This window comes from Podarcis liolepis (assembly GCF_965112155.1).
Source record: "Podarcis liolepis genome assembly, chromosome: 10".
Taxonomy (NCBI): Eukaryota; Metazoa; Chordata; class Lepidosauria; order Squamata; family Lacertidae; genus Podarcis; species Podarcis liolepis.
This window is the reverse complement of record NC_139562.1, coordinates 3227207-3244812: the sequence shown is the minus strand read 5'-3', so window position 1 is coordinate 3244812 and position 17606 is coordinate 3227207. Positions and strand designations below refer to the sequence as shown.

Below are 17606 nucleotides of genomic sequence, written 5' to 3'. Positions count from 1 at the left end.
TAGATTTCAACAGAAGTAGCTCATAAAGGTCAACGAAAAACATAGAAGACCCAGTGGATCAGTTCATTCTCTAATCAGTTTATGCATAAGGTCCATATATGTGAAAGTGTCTATTCCACCTGTCTGTTCATGGAGTCCAACAGTCCACACGAAAGGTGGTTGCAGTTCCACAGAATCCTTTGACAGAGCCTAAGACAAGTATTTCCGGAATATTAGTCTTGTTTTGCCGTCTTGGGCTTCATCAGTAGTACAAACTCTAGGTAATGCAAATAAATACAATATCGTAATCTCACACATTTTTACAGCAAAAACAATATAAAAGCCGTCAGCAGCTGTACATACCATATATGATATCACAGGACAGTGGATCTTATAGCATAGTAGCAGCTGCTGTTGTTGAAATCTACAGTACAATGAATAGTATATATCATTTTTCCAAACGTACAGCTAGTTACGTCTTGTGTGTTTATTGATTAGGGAGTGAGGACAGGCAGAGGACTTTCCTGCTTTGTGTCTGATCCTGCCCTTCTCTGCTTTTGCAGCCTGGAACGCAGCAAATCAGCGCAGGACTCCAGAGCCCAGAAGGAGCATCAGCGTCTCCTGGAGGAAGCCGAGTCGCTCCAGGAGGAGAAAAGGGGGCTGGTGATGCAGCTGGAGGAAGCCCAGCGGCTGCTCCGAGACTCCCAGGACCAGATCCAGAAACAGGAAGCACAGCTCCAGAGCCAGAGCGAGAAGCTGGCCGGCCTGCAGGACTCCTTCACGAAGTGCCTGGAGGAAGTGGACAGGCTGGCGGCCACGGCGAAAAGCCAAGAGGCCGACCTGCGAGAGAGCCGGCTGAGTCGGGAGCAGCTGGAGGCCGACCTGCGGGCATCGAAGGACCTGACGGACAGGCTCCACGCGGAGATGAGCGTCACGGACCAGAAGATCATCAGCTTGGTGGCCGCCAAGGAAGAGGCCGTTTCCTCCGCCGTGTCGGAGCTGCAGCGGCAGCACCAGGAGGAGCTGAAGGAGCTGGAGGCCAGGATCAGCCAGGCGGAAGAGGAGAGGGCAGCCTCGGAGGCCGAGAAGGTGAAAGCCCTGGAGAAGGTCGAGCAGCTGGGCAGGAAGCTCCAGAGCACCCAGGAGGAGAGCAAGCGCCACAAGGCCCAGCTGGACTCCTTCACCAAGTCCATGTCTTCCCTGCAGGACGACCGGGAGCGGGTCCTGGGCGACTACCGCCAGCTGGAGCAACGGCACCTGGCGGCCATCCTGGAGAAGGACCAGCTGATCCAGGAGGCGGCGGCTGAGAACAACCGGCTGAAGGGGGAGCTGCGGAGCCTCCACAGCCGCGTGGACGACCTGCACGCCGAGAACGCCAAGCTGGACGCCGAACTGGTGCGCTACCGCCAGGACCTGAACCAGCTGCTCTCCATCAAGGACAGCCAGCAGAAGCAGCTGCTGAAGACCCAGCTGGAGCGCACCCGGGCGCTGGAGGAACAGCTGCGGGAATCTGAGCGCGCGGCGGAGGCCCTGCGGCTGGAGAAGCGCAGCCTGGGGGAGCAGGCAGAGTTGCTTGCGGCCTCCCTCTCCCGGGCGCAGAGCGAGGTGGCGGCCCTGCGCGAGGACGGGCCCCTGCTGGAGCTGCAGGCGCAGCTGCTGGGCAAGGGGGAGGAAGCGGAGGAGCTGAACGGGCAGCTCTCGCTCGCCCGGAGGCAGGCGGCGGAGCTGGAGGAGGAGCTGGCCCTGCTCCGGCAGAGCACCAGCCGCAAGATGCAGGAGGCGGAAGCCCAGATGAAGGCGGAGCTGAAGAGCTTGCACCACGACGCTGGGCTGATGCGGAACGAGACAGAGACGGCGGAGGAGCGGGTGGCCGAGCTGGCCAAAGACCTCCTCGAGATGGAGCAGAGCCTCCTGGCTGTGACAGAGGAGAACCAGGACCTGAAGGCCCAAGTCCAGTCCTTCGGGAAGGCCATGAGCTCACTCCAGGACAGCTGGGACGAGTGCAACGAAGAGCTCCGCGCCATGGAGAAGAAGTATTCGGCGGACTTGGAAGAGCAGCGCTTGCTGGTTCAGAGCCTCCAGGAGGAGAAGGCTCGGTTCCAGGAGGAGCAGAAGAGCCTTGTGGAACAGCGAGACGCCTTGGCCTCTGAACTGGCGGCCCTCCGGAAGTCGGTGGAAGAGAAGGGCCTCCTGGGACGACTGGAGAAGCTCGGCCAGCAGCTGAAGGTCAAAGACGCCGAGGTGGTTCGCCTGGCCTCCGAGCTGGAGGGGGCCTCTGGCCAGGTCAAGTCCTTCTCCAAGGCCATGGCTAGCCTGCAGGGCGAGCGAGACCGATTGATGGGCGAGCTGGAGAAGGCCCGCAAAGTGGAGGAGGTCAAGCTGCAGTCGGCGACCGGGGGTTCCGTCAGCCTCGCCGAAGTGCCCAGCCTCAAGAAGGCCTTGTCTGCCCTGCAGGATGACCGGGACAGGCTGGTGAGTCCTTGGTTTTTGCCACATGCTGCTCATTAACCCACCTTTCTCAAGGGTCTTCCTTGAAGCTGGGGATTCTCAGCACATCCTGCTGTCTAGAGTAGAGGTAAAGGGACCCCTGAACATTAGGTCCAGTCGTGGCCGACTCTGGGGTTGCAGCGCTCATCTCGCTCTATAGGCCGAGGGAGCTGACGTTTGTCCACAGACAGTTTTTCGGGTCGTGGCCAGCATGACTAAGCCGCTTCTGCCGAACCAGAGCAGCGCACAGAAACGCAGTTTACCTTCCCACTGCAGCGGTACCTATTTATCTACTTGCACTTAGATGTGCTTTTGAACTGCTAGGTTGGCAGGAGCAGGGACTGAGCAACGGGAGCTCACCCCGTTGCGGGGATTCGAACCGCTGACCCTTCTGATTGGCAAGCCCTAGGTTCTGTGGTTTAACCCACAGCGCCACCCACGTCCCGCTGTCTAGAGTAGTGGATCCTAAAGTTTTTCGTGCCCCTGCTCCCTTGGTTCCGTAAACCCATCCCTAATGCCACCCCCCACCGTACCCTATAAAATGCCTTATTCCGAATACAGTGGTATCTCAGGTTAAGTACTTAATTTGTTCCAGAGGTCCGTTCTTAACCTGAAATTGTTCTTAACCTGAAGCACCACTTTAGCTAATGGGGCCTCCTGCTGCCGCCGCGTGATTTCTGTTCTCATCCTGAAGGAAAATTCTTAACCTGAAGCACTATTTCTGGGTTAGCGGAGTCTGTAACCTGAAGCATATGTAACCTGAAGCGTATGTAACCTGAGGTACCACTGTTGTGGTTTGCACCACCCACTAAGCAAAACAGCACAATAGAACTTAGAACAGTAACAGTTAATTGCATATTTCTTAAGAATCCAATCTAGAGCTGTAGAAGAAGTAAGTTAATAGGCATGAGTGTGACATTCACACACACAAAATAAATATGTCCTCTGATCTAATCCTGAAGTTCTGGTTCTACGGGAATTTAATTCTGCCTCCCTGTTGTCTCGCCTATTCTCTAATAATACACATGCACACCTTGCAGAGGGTGCAGACAGACTTGCCTCTGGGGGAGGAAAATTCCCTTTGGGGGTTCAGTACAGAGGCTCAAAGCAGATTCCCAGTTAGTCAGCCTTTCCCCCCCAATATTGCATACCTGGACAGCGTCTAAATGAGCCTGTAAGAGCATATCCATGAACACACACCCTGTATGGGAGGGAAAAAATGTTTCGTCTTGGCTGTTTGTTCTCCAGCCTGCCACCTTCTGCAAGCTCAGCACCTCTTCCACCATAGTCCTTAGAAACACTTCCCCAACCCATGTTGCTGTCTGTCTGTGCAGAGACCTCCTTGCCCCTGATCTGGAGTGGCTCTGCACCCTAAACCGGTTCTCCCTCTTACGTATCTGGCACTGGGTTTTGGCAGAATTCCTTCTCCGCCTCTCAGGTTTCTTTCCACAGAGCTGAAGTATATTATTGAGTGATTGTTGGTAAATGCAGTTTTTGTGTGCGCTGCTTAGGGTTTGTAATTATTATTATTTATTGAATTTATATACTGCCCTATACCTGCAGGTCTTGGGGCTGTTTACAGAATAAAATCAAAATATAAAACCACAAAATCCATAATCAAAATAAAAACAACAATAACACCTTCCCCCCAACCCCCCCCACATTTAAAAAGGGCATAGGATGATTAAACAGTTTCTACATAATAGAGAACTAGAGATTCTTCATAGCCTAACACTTACTGTATTTTTTGCACCATAACACTCACTTTTTTCCTCCTAGAAAGTAAGGGGAAATGTCTGTGCGTGTTATGGAGGAAATGCCTACGGGTGGCATGCCTACGGATTTTCCTCCTCTAAAAACTATGTGCGTGTTATGGTCGGGTGCGTGTTATAGAGCGAAAAATACGGTATTTTATTTTTTTAGTCAGACTCAGGGAGAACAATCAAAGGCAACTGGGGGAAATGTATTAAAAGCTTTTGTAGGGGGGAAATTGTAATGAGATCCACAGAGTCTTGTATTCTGGGTTAATTTGGCTTGAAGTTCTGAAGTTCTGAAACCAAGAGATGGGCAGGTGTGGGGAACTTCTGGCTCTCCCGATGTTGCTGAACTACAACTCCCATCAGCCCCGGCAAGCATGGCCTGTGGCCAGGGATAATGGGAGTTGTAGTTCAGCAACCTCTGGAAGGCTGAGGGTTCCCCGCACTTGAGGTGGTGAGTTTTCCCCAAGGGCTTCACGCGGGGATGGTCTGCAGACATCGCCCCTTGGAGCCTTCCGAGTGGCAGGCTTAACCCATCTCTTCTCTTTCCTTCTCTCATACACCTTATTTCAATGAGCTGACTTTTGTACAACTTCGGAAAGCTTTTACAGAGTTATGATTAAATGCAACAAACTCTGCTTATAGAGATAGGAGACACAGAGGCATGCCAACGAACGTGTTTGCATTAGGGGATGTCCTGAAGTAGAGGACCTTATGCATTATATCTTGCGCTGCCCCGTATATAATGAAGCAAGAGAACGATTTTTAGCACCTATAATGACAAAGTCCCCTGGCCAGAACCCCTCTGACATGATTTTATATTTCCTCGCAGACATAGATAAGCATGTGACCTGGCGTGTAGCACTCTTTGCAACTGCCGCTAGGAAAATTAGAGCAAATTATATAGCCAAGATAGCCACCAACTGTAAAGGAGATGAATTTATTTGACCCTATCTGCATCAAGCTATATTCTATCCTTATCACCAAACTCCGAATATAATTGCACATTGTATTAATTAACATTATTTTTTAATATATTAGTGGCCATGTGGTGATTTTAGCCTATAAATTTTATTGTTTAATGTCTTAACCTGTATATTAGGATACTTTTATAGTTCTGTTTAGAGGAGGTAATGTCTTGATAATATAAATGTTTTAAGTTTTTTGTATTAATCCAGCATACAGTGGTACCTCTGGATGCGAACGGGATCCGTTCCGGAGCCCCGTTCGCATCCTGAAGCGAACGTAAGACGCGGCTGCGCATGCGCGGGTTGCGTTTTGCCGCCTCCGCACATGCATGTGACGTCATTTTTAGCATCTGCACATGCGTGAGCGGCGAAACCTGGAAGTAACGCACTCTGTTACTTCCGGGCCGCTGCGGAGTGCAACCCAAAAATATTTAAGCGTATTCATCCCGAGGTATGACTGTATTTTCTTTTAATTGTTGAATGATTCTGTGTACATTGCGGCAGCCTTTGGCTATGTGCACTAAAACTGACTGACTTTCCTTCTCTCCTGCCCAAGCTGGTGGAGCTGAAGAACCTCCAGCAGCAGTACCTGCAGGTTGGGGTGGACACAGCAGAGATCGCGCGCCTGAAGGCCCAGGTGGAAGAGCAGAAGCAAGAGGTGGAGCGTCTGAGGCAGGACGGGGCCTCCTGGCAGATGGAGCTCCACCAGCTCAGGTGAGTCTCACCCTGTCACCGAGGCAGGGGGAAAGCTTAGTGCTGGAAGTTTCAGCACAGAGCAAAGAAACGCCTTCTCTAAGCAGTGCATACTTAAACTATGGAACTCCCTGCCACTGGAGGCAGGGATGGCCACCAACCTGGTGTTGGGATGCGTCCGGAGAGACGGGGGCATTTGGCAGGCCCCCAGCTGGCTCCAGCCACTGGCCGGCAGCCGGGTGAACTCCGGAACAGCATCAGTCAGTGACTTGAGCCTCCAATACATTCAGAAGCGGAGCACACTCATTAGCAGAGTGAATAAATCTTCACAACGGAAGTGGCAGACAGAGACATGTGTAAGCATTATTTACAGGCGTTTATTCAGCATAGTCCAGGAACAAGGGAAAACATGTCTGCTTCCCTTCGTGTCCAACAGAAGAGCAATATAGCAAAAGCAATATACAACGGAAATTCCCAGCAGACTGTGCTGGAAGTAAACAGGCACGTGACACACAACAGTCATGCCTGTTCCTTTTAAGGTGGAATGGAACTATGTCCCAACATCCTCCCTCTTTCCATGTAATTTGTAGTACCTGTGGTTCAACCCAATTGCAACCTCTGTACATAAACCTTAAGTTGTTCTCTGTTAACAACCTTAGAAAACAGATCTGCAGGAATTTCATTTCCTGGCATGTAGAACACCTGAAGGAGTCCTTTCTGAATACACTCTCTTGCACGATGTAACGAGGTATAAAGCTTGGGTGCTGCCACGTTAAATCCCAATTTCTTACAAAAGTAGAGTGGGTGTGATGTGGCCCTTTTCCTTTTTATTTGTTCTGACTTTTGTCAAAATCGCACTCCGTGCTTCTCCCAGGTTGGTGCAGCAGGGGTTGCCATTATCCTCACAGCTGCCTTTGACTCGCGGTCAAGCAGCGAGTTTCGCGGCTGGCCAAGGATTTGATCTCGGGCTTCTTCAGATCCAACCCCAGCCTTCCACACCGGCTGCTGCGCACATTCATTTCTCTAGCAAATCTCCTCTGTCTGGAGCCTGGCCTTGGGGGTGCCCTCCTTGACAGTTCCCCAGAGCTCTCTTGACTTTGGTGCAACAACCGCTGTGCCCAAACTCACCACGGCCTCACCAGGAAAAGCACCATGTGAGCTTTGGTGGGCAGGTCGCCCTTTCCCCCCACCCCCCCATGTGCCGCCTCTGCAGTTCCTCTCTTGTGATGTCTTGCAGGGAGGAGAAAGCATCTTGGAAGCTGGAGGCCCCATCAGCCACGGGGCAGGAGCAGAGTTCCTTGCGGAGAGCAGCACAGGAGGGAGAGAGAGCTGGTGCACGAATCGTGGTGGAAGAGGAGCAGCGCCAGAGACAGGTGAGGCTGGGGGTGGTGTGGTGGGTGGGACTGATGTTGCAACGGGGCCCTTTGCCCAGGCCTTTTCCCAAACTGAGGTTACAAGAACATCAGGAAAAGCTTTCTTGAGAGTTGTTAGACAATCCTTCCTTGGAGGTTTATAAGCAGACGTCGAATGACCACCTGTCATGTATGATCTAGTGGAGATTCCTGCATCTCAGGGGGCTGGACTTGGGTCCCTTCCAACATGACAATTTAATAATAATAATAATAATAATAATAATTTATTTATACCCACTCCGGGCATCTCCCAATAGAATATTAAAACACGATCAAACATTAAAAACTTCCCTAAACAGGGCTGCCTTCAGATGTCTTCTAAAAGTCAGATAGTGGCTCCTTGACATCTGATGTGAGGGCGTTCCTCAGTGTGGGTGCCACCACCGAGAAGACCCTCTACCTGGTTTTTATGCTTCCATGCCATCCTGTTTCTTTCTTTTTAAAAAGATTTTATTGAAGTAAATCAAACTAACAGGCAATAACTACACAAGGGTTACATTTGAGGGGTCCACATGCAAAGGCAAAATCAGGAAGACCCTCAAATGCTCCCCAACCTCTGCTTGATTCTTCCTGCCTGTCTGGAGTGGGCTTTGCCTACTGGCCCTATAGGGAGGTTGTGAGAGTCCCGGGGCCCTCGTACAACCTTCCCGGATCCTGGTAAGCCCTTCAGGTCCCTTTCAACACTCCACTTCTGTCATTTCTGTACATCTAGGTCTTGGCCTAGGGACGTGGGTGGCGCTGTGGGTTAAACCACTGAGCCTAGGGCTTGCTGATCAGAAGGTCAGCGGTTTGAATCCCCACAACAGGGTGAGCTCCCATTGCTCGGTCTCTGTTCCTGCCAACCTAGCAGTTCGAAAGCATGTCAGAGTGCAAGTAGATAAATAGGTACCACTCTGGTGGGGAGGGTAAACAGCGTTTCCGTGCGCTGCTCTGGTTTGCCAGAAGCGGCTTAGTCATGCTGGCCACATGACCCGGAAGTTGTACGCCGGCTCCCTCGGCCAATAAAGCGAGATGAGCGCCGCAACCCCAGAGTTGGCCACGACTGGACCTAATGGTCAGGGGTCCCTTTACCGTTACCTAGGTTTTGGCCGGGCTCTTGGGAGGCCCTGGCCCTTGGCTGTGCAGTTCCCCCAGGCCCAGCTGAGTGGCTGTGCACCGAGGGCTCAGGTATTTGTCTCCCTGCAGGCTGCCCCAGGAGTCACCGGTTCCAGCAAGACTTTGCAGGGAGCTGTGTCTGGTCAAGAGGCCGATACCAACAGCCTCCAGGCCCAGCTGAGCAGCACTTTGAAGGAGCTGCACCAAAAAGAATTGCGGGTCCAGCAGCTGAACAGCAAGGTAGGAGGGAGGGCAAGGGGAGGGCAAGGGTCGGTGGGTGGGCTCCTCAGAATGTGCATATTATGCATCAGTGACGGTGAGGGAATTGTCTGTTGTTCAAAGTGGATCGTCGCCAGTTCTTGTGCTTTCCCTCTCCTCGCAGTGACCACCTCTGCTCTCCCTGTGTCAAATGTGCTTCTTCCTCACAGAGGATTAAAGCCCTCCGGTTTGTTTCCACAGACAGGACGGCCAGAAACTGACAGAATAGAATAGAATAGAATAGAATAGAATAGAATAGAATAGAATAGAATAGAATAGAATAGAATAGAATAGAATTTATTATTTATACCCCACCCATCTGGCTGGATTTCCCCAGCCACTCTGGGCGGCTTCCAACAGAGTATTAAAATACAGTGGTCTGTTAAACATTAAAAGCTTCCCTAAACAGGGCTGCCTTCAGGTGTCTTCTAAAAGTCTGGTAGTTGTTGTTCTCTTTGACATCTGGTGGGAGGGCGTTCCACAGGGCGGGTGCCACCACCGAGAAGGCCCTCTGCCTAGTTCCCTGTAACTTGGCTTCCCGCAGCGAGGGAACCACCAGAAGACCCTTGGCATTGGACCTCAGTCTCCGGGCAGAACAATGGGGGTGGAGACGCTCCTTCAGGTCTACTGGCATAGCTGTCAACCTTCCCTTTTTTTGCGGGAAATTCCCTTATTCCAGCGCCGTTTCCCACTGCTTCCCGCTGCTATTCCAGATTGATAGATATCCATAGACCGTCCCCGGGACAGGTGAGGCTGCTGATCCCTTATTTTTGAAGCTGCTCATCCCTTATTTTCAAATCCGAAAGTTGACAGCTATGTCTACAGGACTGAGGACCTTTAGGGCTTTAAAGCACCAACACTTTGAATTATGCTCAGAAACATCCTGGGAGACATGATGGTCAGCTGAGGAAGACATCTCAGCCCCTCTCTCCTCTCTCCAGCTCTCTCAGGTCTTCGAGGAGAAGAACTCGCTCTCCCTCCAGCTGCGGGGGAGCAGCCGCAACCTGCGCGAGAGCCACCAGCGCTACAACGAGGTTCTTGCCCGCTGTGAGGCCCTGGAGAATCAGCTGCGGGAGCTCCAGACCCCAGTGAAGGACTCGGTAAGGCTGAGACTCACTGGGCTGCAGAGGCCGACTGAAACTGTGCCATTCTCAGCCTACGCGCAAATTCTGGTTCCCTCTCTCGGTTACAGCTCCCTATCAGGCCTGTAAGCCTGGCTGCCTCTGCCATGCAAGAATTGCCTGAAACCTGGCCATGGGGGGGGGTGGCACTCTCATTCAGGACCTGTGGCGATCTGGCCCATGCCTTAATGTGTGCTTTCTGCCCTGCCCAGGGCTCCCTCCCGACAGACGCTGCTCCCGGAGCCCCCCAGGAAAGAAGTGAGCACCCCAGGGAGAGCTACACGCCCGAGCTGCAGGAACTGCAGATGAGGTGAGTGCCAGTTTTGGAGCCGGGAGGTGGTGGTTGCTCACAACAACCCTGTGAGGTAGGTTAGGCTGAGAGCGGCAATGACTGCCCCCCCCCCCCGACACCCAAGGAGCTTCATGGTGGAGCAGGGATCCCTGGTCTCTCTCGGGTCCTAGTCCAGCTCTAACCACTGTGCTGCCTGGCATAGGCCGTGCAGCTGCGATCAGGGAGAGCCTTGCTCCTCACCGCCCTTCTCTTTGCTGCAGGCTCTCGGAGGCCAGGCAGCAGCAGAGCAGTGCCAGGCAGGGCCTCTTGCGCCTGGAGGAGCTGCTGCAGGAGGAGCGGGACCAGCGCCTGGCGGCCGAGGAGGCCTTTGCCGCAGCCCAGGATCACATCCGCAGGTGAGTCACGGGCCTGGCCCCGGCTTCCATGACCAGGGTGTGTGTGTGTATAGATGTAGATATATAGATAGATATAGATAACGTACGCATACAGTGGACATGTTCCGTGGGGGATGCACATTCGCAACCCGCAGCGGCATCTCGGCACATGTGTGGGTTGCGGTTCGGTGCTTCTGCGCATGCGCAAAGCACGATTTAGCACTTCTGCGCATGCGCAACTGCCAAAACCCGGAGGTAATCCGTTCCAGTACTTTTGGGTTTTGGCAGGTCCGTAACCCGAAAAAACGCAACCTTTAGCGTCTGTAACCCAAGGTCTGACTGTGTGTGTATGTATAAGATCTGTGTATAACATCTGTGTATAAGATGCCCCCATGTATTAGACGGCTCCTATTCTGGGGGACTGAATTTAAAGAAAATGAGGGGAGATGGCCCAAAGTTGTTGCCCTTTTTTAAGGGGGAATTGCACCCCAGCAGGACCATTGCTGGGGATTGGCAAAGTGGGCAGCTGCTCCCCCCACGTGGGAAGCTCCCTAGAGCGTGAGCCGCTAACCAGCTGGCTGGTGGCACGCAGCTTCCTCCCCATGCCACGGTCCGTGTGTAGGACGACCCCAGTGTTTTGACATGGTTTTTGAGTCTAATACGCAGGAAAAAAACGGTAATCTCTGACACTCTCATGTTTGGGCATCCCAGCGGGCGCTGAGCTGCATTGGGCAAAAGATTCTTGCATTTGAAGGGGTTTCATTACATGGCCCTCCTGGTCCCTTCCAAATCTGGATCAGGCCAGCAGCCCATCCTGTCCTCACACTGGCCAGCCAGATGCAAATGGGATCCGAGTACAAGAGCAGCTTCCCCTGCTGAGGTTTCCAGCAAGCAGGATCCAGGAGCGTTGCTGCTTCCAGCGTGATGGAAGAGGCCAGTCGAAGCGGCCTTCCAGAAGGGCTTCCACAACCCATGATAGGGGCCAGGGCTGACTTGGCAGCAAATTCCCTTTTTTAAAGGGAAATTCCCTTATTCCGAATAGGATTCCTTGCAAGAAAAGGGAAAAGTTGACAACTATGCTAAACTGATGAATCAAGGAAGTACAGTGGTACCTCTGGTTACAGCCGCTTCAGGTTACCATCTCTGCTAACCCAGAAATAGCACCTCGGGTTAAGAACTTTGCTTCAGGATGAGAACAGAAATCGCATGGCGGCAGCAGGAGGCCCCATTAGCTAAAGTGGTACCCCAGGTTAAGAACAGTTCAAGGTTAAGAACGGACCTCCAGAACGAATTAGGTTCTTAACCCAAGGTACCACTGTAGATGCCGCTCTGAGGTGCACAGAGCCCCAGTGGCAACGCAGATTTCCCTCACCCCAGAGCTGAGCTCCACCAATGTCCTGAGTTGGGGGGGGGGGCTGTGTACAATTTTGGAGGCCATATTTGCCGCTGACGTAGTCCCAAGGAGTTGGCTCCTTTGAACTGAAAGAATAGCCACCCTTGGTCTGAGGGGTATAGCTGCTTGTTCAAGCATCTTGGCTGTCCATGGGCTTGTTGGGAATCAAGCCTTTATCAGGAGAAACTGGCAACTCTCCCAGGCACCCGGCTTGGTCTCCTGTTGACCTCCCTGTCTGCTTTCCCGGCAAGATCCAGGTAGAGGTCGCGATAGGCGATTCTTCTCAGTGTGAGAAGAACACACCACTCTTTCCTGCCCCCCCCCGGGCAGGGGAAAGAGATAGACAGAAACGTATTTACAAGCCTTTATTTCTGTCTTTGCAGCGTTACAGAAAACACGTCTGCTCCAGTGGCGTAGCGTGGGGGGTGCCAGGGGTGCCGGCCGCACCGGGCGCAACATCTGGGGGGGGGGCGCGAGTCCAGAGGGAAGGGACAAGTTCCTTCCTCCGCCGGGCTCCCCGCCGCCACCGCCAGCCTTGCGCCCTAGCGCGCGCGCCCCCCGCCGTCGCTGTGGCTGCGCTCCACTCACTGCTCGCAGGAGGAGCAGCCGCTGCAGCAGCGCCGACGCCGCCACCGACGCCTGGCCGGGCACGGGCAGCCTCTGCACCCTGCCGCCGCCGCCGCCATCCCTTCGGCCCAGCCACAGGCGGCGGCTGCTTCTGCCTCCATCCTCCTCCGGGCAAGCAGCGTTGTTTGCGCGGCAGCGCCAGCGGCAACTCGCAGGTTAGGGGTTGGGGGGGGCGCAGATTACTTGCCTTGCCCCGGGTTAGGGGGCGCAAATTACTTGCGTTGCCCCGGGTGCTGACAACTCACGCTACGCCGCTGGTCTGCTCTCTTCAAACTCCAACAGCAGAGAGACAAACTCTTCCTGTACTTCCTGTACAGCTCATATTACACTCTGAGCTAATTCCGGTGCTTCGCACTGTGAATAGGCTGTCCCTCTGTTTCCCACGGAACAGTCCCAACATTCCCATTATGTTTTGCTTTCAAGCTAGCAGCTCGCGGCCGCATTGCTTCTATATCGTAACAGGGCTGCCCTGCTGCCCGTCAACCATGGGGCACTAATCCACGTCTCTCTCTCTCTCCCCTGCAGGTTAGAATCGAGTGAGTGGGCCCACTCTTTGGACACCAGCATTGAAATACCTACCAGCCCTGAACACACCCTGCTTGTAGGTCCCACAGACACCTCTTACAGCAAGGTAAGCCTCTTCCCAGCAGGCGAGGGCCCATCTCTCCTACAAGGGAGCCTCAGCTCCACTCTCTCCCTCCACCCCAGCCAGAGTGGGCAAGCCAAGCTAGAATGATCTGCCATCAGTGGGCATCTTTAAGGCCAAGTCTGTCCACAATCCACTTGGGTCATTTGAACCTGAGAGCAGCCTTTCCAGCATCTTCTGGTTCTCCCTGCTGCACCAGACGTCGCGTTACTGTTCATTTATATGCTGCCTTTCAGCTGAAAAGCCTTCTGTCAAGAAATAAATGCATGCAAATACAGAGTAATGCAGACAGTACAAGTTCAGCAGTGGTAAAACACGCCTGTGTGCCTACCAAAAGATGGTGATGAATGTTCCCTACAAAAATGTTAAGACAAGAAGCGGCATCTTCGCTTTGCAAGGGTCCCAGGCATCCGGGATAAGGCAAGGCAGGTGGGAAAACATTCCCGTGATGGCTCCAGCAGACTCTCCCCTGTAGCAATATACAGTGGTACCTTGGCAGTTGAATGGAATCCGTTCCTGAAGTCCGTTCGACATTTGGAAACCAAAGTGCAGCTTCCGATTGGCTGCAGGAAGCCCCATCGGATGTTCGGCTTCCGAAAACAGGTCGCAAACCAGAACACTCACTTCCGGGTTTGCAGCATTCAGGAGCCAAAGCGTTCAAGAACCAAGCTGTTCGAAAACCAGGGTACAACTGTATAACCTCCTGCAAAAGTCAATGCGCTTCGCTTCTGGAACCCATAGAATAGGAATAGGAAATAGGAAATTTATACCCCGCCCATCGGGCTGGGTTTCCCCAGCCACTCTTGGCGGCTTCCAACAGAGTATTAAAATACAGTGGTCTATTAAACATTAAAAACTTCCCTAAAGAGGGCTTCCTTCAGATGTCTTCTAAAAGTTTGGTAGTTATTTTTCTCTTTGACATCTGGTGGAAGGGTGTTCCACAGGGTGGGTGCCACCACCAAGAAGGCCCTCTGCCTGGTTCCCTGTAACTTGGCTTCTCAAAGTGAGGGAACCACCAGAAGACCCTCGGTGCTGGACCTCAGTGTCCAGGCAGAAGGATGGGGGTGGAGACGCTCCTTCAGGTATACTGGACCGAGGCCGTTTAGGGCTTTAAAGGTCAGCACCAACACTTTGAATTGTGCCTGGAAACGTACTGGTGAAACCCTAGATGGGCCCATGTTGCTGTCCTAGGCACCTGCCTCTCCTGTGGCCTTTTGCAACGGGAGTTGACTTGAGCTGAAGCCCCCCTTTGGTAGACTTGCCTCGTAACCTCTCCTTGCTTTCTCCCCAGACTCGAGGGGGCGTGGGGCTGCGGCGCATCCTCCACTCCCTCTTCTGTTCTCGCCGGCGCCTGCCCCTCCTGGCAACTCTCTACCTCCTCACGGTCCACGTGCTCCTCCTCCTCTGCTTCACGGGCCACTTGTGAGAACAGCCCCCCGGAGTGGGGTGGGGCACGTGAGTTGTCCGGGCTGCTGCCGAGCCCCCGTCCCTGGAGGACCCTGCCTTGCTGTCGACGGATGAGAAGGCTGATTTGGGAGACTCCGGCACCTTGGGGGGGCTGGCTGGAGGCCACAGGGAGTGTTGCAGAGAGCTCAGGGTGGCCCCCAGCCCGCGGAAGGGCGGGGCCAGCGGCCCTTGACTGGGCCACGCGTTGGTTTTGTTCATGTTCTTCGAGGGAAGCGTTGGGGGGTGGCGGCGTTTAAACGGTTCACTTTTGCACACTGAATTCGGGGTGAAGTCGCTTCACGTTTAACCTGGCACCTTCCAGATCTGTTTTAGACTATGATTCTCACCAGCCTCCATCAACGGAGGGGCTGAGACTTTGAAACATCTGGGGGGGGGGGGGTACCAGGTTTCCAAAGGCTGGCCTGAGTTCATTTGGGAGGGCAAGGCAGACGGAGGTTGTGCGTTGAGCTTTCCTCCGTTTTTAACAATGCTGCGTTGGTTGTAATCTACAGACAAAGGGAGGTCAGTCTGGGATCGCAGCACACTGAGGGCCAGACCCGCTTTCTGTGCTGATTCCGCAGGTATTGGCAGAGCCTGATTCTGGGGAAGGGACCAGGGGAATTCGATCAACTTCCAGCTTGCCTTTTCTCTCTTTTATTTCTTCGTGCTCTGTGATTTTGGCACCGGGGGGGCTGGAAGGGTGGCATCGAAAGGGACAGAAGCCCCAGGCGTACATCTCTTATCGGCGGCTCCCCACCCAACAGAGGGATAGAGAAGGGGGTGGAATGGTTTCATGCTGACCAGTGAAGATAAACCAACTTGTCTGTGGCCGCCGAGCCCGTTTCCTACACCATGCAGAGGAGAGGAAATCAGGGTAGATGTGGGGGGAGCAGAGTTATGAAACCCACCCCACAGCTTCCCGTTGGAGTGGGGCTAAGACGCCCTGCTTGGTGGGGTGTTTTAACTGTTTCCATCGTGCACAGACATTTTGGGATAGCTCTTCGCTTGCAGTTCAGGAAGCTGCTGGAAGCATCTTCTGTGGACGTCGAGCTGAGGCCCTGCCTGCCGTTTTTTGGGGGTGTTCCCGGCGTGTGGTGTGTAGACTTCCCTTGTCCCTCTTCCTTTCAAATCCAGTCTTCTGATCCTCTTGAAATCCCATCCTTGTGCAATAAAGATTATTTTTTCGAGCGAGTCGTGTGAATGCTGTGGTTGGGTCAGACTCTGCCTGCTGTGGTTCTCGCATTCGGCTCTGACACCCCTTTATTATAACTTCAACAGCACGGTTGGATGCACTCCGGAATTTGGCAGCTCAAGGGTAACAAAAGATAAATCAGAAGTAATTTTGCCATACTTATGTGAAATATACAGACAGCTCTTGGCTCTAAATGCAAACATGGAAGCACATAGAAATTTTTGGGTGTGCTAATATTAGAGAAAATGGGAATGTCGGGAAGAGCTATTTTAGCTGAGCTTTCTAAGAATTTCAGGATAGTAATAGTAATAATAATAATAATAATAATAATAATAATAATAATAATAATAATAAATTTTATTTATACTCCGCCCTCCCCAGCCAAGACTGGGCTCAGGGCGGCTAACACCAAATATAAAAACAATTGACTGAAATACAGCTTTAAAAAACAAGATTAAAATACAACATTAAAACATTACAATTCAACCTCATTTCAGTAGAAACTCAATCAAAAGCTCAATCAAAAACCCTGCGGACAGAAGCGTGAAGGGTAGCAGAAGGCGAAACTAGGCACATCTCTAATGCGTTTGCTACGTTTTATGAAAACGTGCATATCTGATAACCCTGACCCTGAGAACATCGACAAATATTTGATTTAAGACTCGAGATCACAGAGCGGTACTAAAAGAACCTATTTCAGTAATTGAAATAGAAGACGCTATTTTTTTAAAAAAACAACAACCCAGAATTGGTGGGAGGAACCCTTGGCATGGATGGATTGGGGGGGGGGTCAATTTTGTAAGTTCTTAAAAGAGCAACTTCTACCACAGCTGCATAAACCGTTCAACTTGGAGGGACTGTAATGGTTGTGCTGTTGAAGCCATGCAAGGACCGTGCTCTTTTGGGATCCTACCATCCCATAATTCTCATTAACACGGGACACGGAAGATTCGGGGCAGACAAATGAAAATCCTTCACAAAGCACGTAACCTGTGGAACTCCCTGCCACAGGAGGCAATGGCAACTACCAATCTAGATGGCTTTAGAAGAGAATTGGAGAAATTCAACGGCTTCTTGCCACGACGGCTGTGCTGTGTTCACTTGGAGGCAGTAACGCTTCTGAAAGCTAGTTGCTGGAAACCCCAGGAGAGGAGAGGGCTCTTGTGTTCGAATCCTGCTTGCGGGCTTCCCACAATGCATACCCTCCAATAGGCCCTAGAAGAAAACCAGGATGTGCATATTTTGGGGCCGTGATCTCTCAGGAGACAGGTGACTTGCAAGAGAGCACAGCTCCCCCCCCCAAAAAACGGGATGTCCCTCTTAAATTGGGACAACTGAGGGGGATGATAATGGACATCTGGTTGAGCACTGCGAGAACAAGATGCTGGAATAGATGGCTAATTGGCCTGATCCAGCAGACTCTTGTGTTCCTATTTATAATCCTGACACTCGAGGGGGTCTGAAGAGGATCTTTCTGGTGTTGAGGGCAGTTCAGGTATTCTACATTGTGTGAGGAACTGTTGTCTTGGGTCTACTGCCAGTCAATTTCGCTGAAATGTTAAAGCTGAACTTTAACATGGGAAGAGGATGGGGAAAACAACAACAACGTATTATTGTTATTGTTATTAATACTCCGCCTATCTGGCTGGGTTTCCCCAGCCACTCTGGGTGGCTTCCAACAGAATATGAAAAAAACAATACAGTATTAAACATTAAAAACTTTCCTTAAACAGGGCTGCCTTCAGATGTCTTCTAAAAGTAAAATAGTTCTTTCCTTGGCATCTGATGGGAGGGTGTAATAATAATAATAATAATAATAATAATAATAATAATAATTTATTATTTATATCCCGCTCATCTGGCTGG

At 52.1% G+C, this 17606-nt stretch overlaps 1 protein-coding gene across 2 annotated transcripts in view; it reads left to right on the top strand.

Annotated features, from left to right (window-relative positions):
- Positions 1–15735, top strand: part of GOLGB1 (golgin B1) — a 43038-nt gene extending 27303 nt beyond the window's left edge. For both annotated transcript variants that reach the window (XM_083460821.1, XM_083460820.1), the window contains exons 15-23: positions 543–2451; positions 5748–5905; positions 7122–7257; positions 8482–8631; positions 9591–9749; positions 9983–10080; positions 10323–10457; positions 12982–13087; positions 14394–15735. In XM_083460821.1, the coding sequence (XP_083316947.1) occupies positions 543–2451; positions 5748–5905; positions 7122–7257; positions 8482–8631; positions 9591–9749; positions 9983–10080; positions 10323–10457; positions 12982–13087; positions 14394–14528 (2986 nt within the window). In that variant the 3' untranslated portion in view covers positions 14529–15735. The remainder of the gene's footprint in view (positions 1–542; positions 2452–5747; positions 5906–7121; positions 7258–8481; positions 8632–9590; positions 9750–9982; positions 10081–10322; positions 10458–12981; positions 13088–14393) is intronic.
- Positions 15736–17606: the final 1871 nt, after the last annotated feature.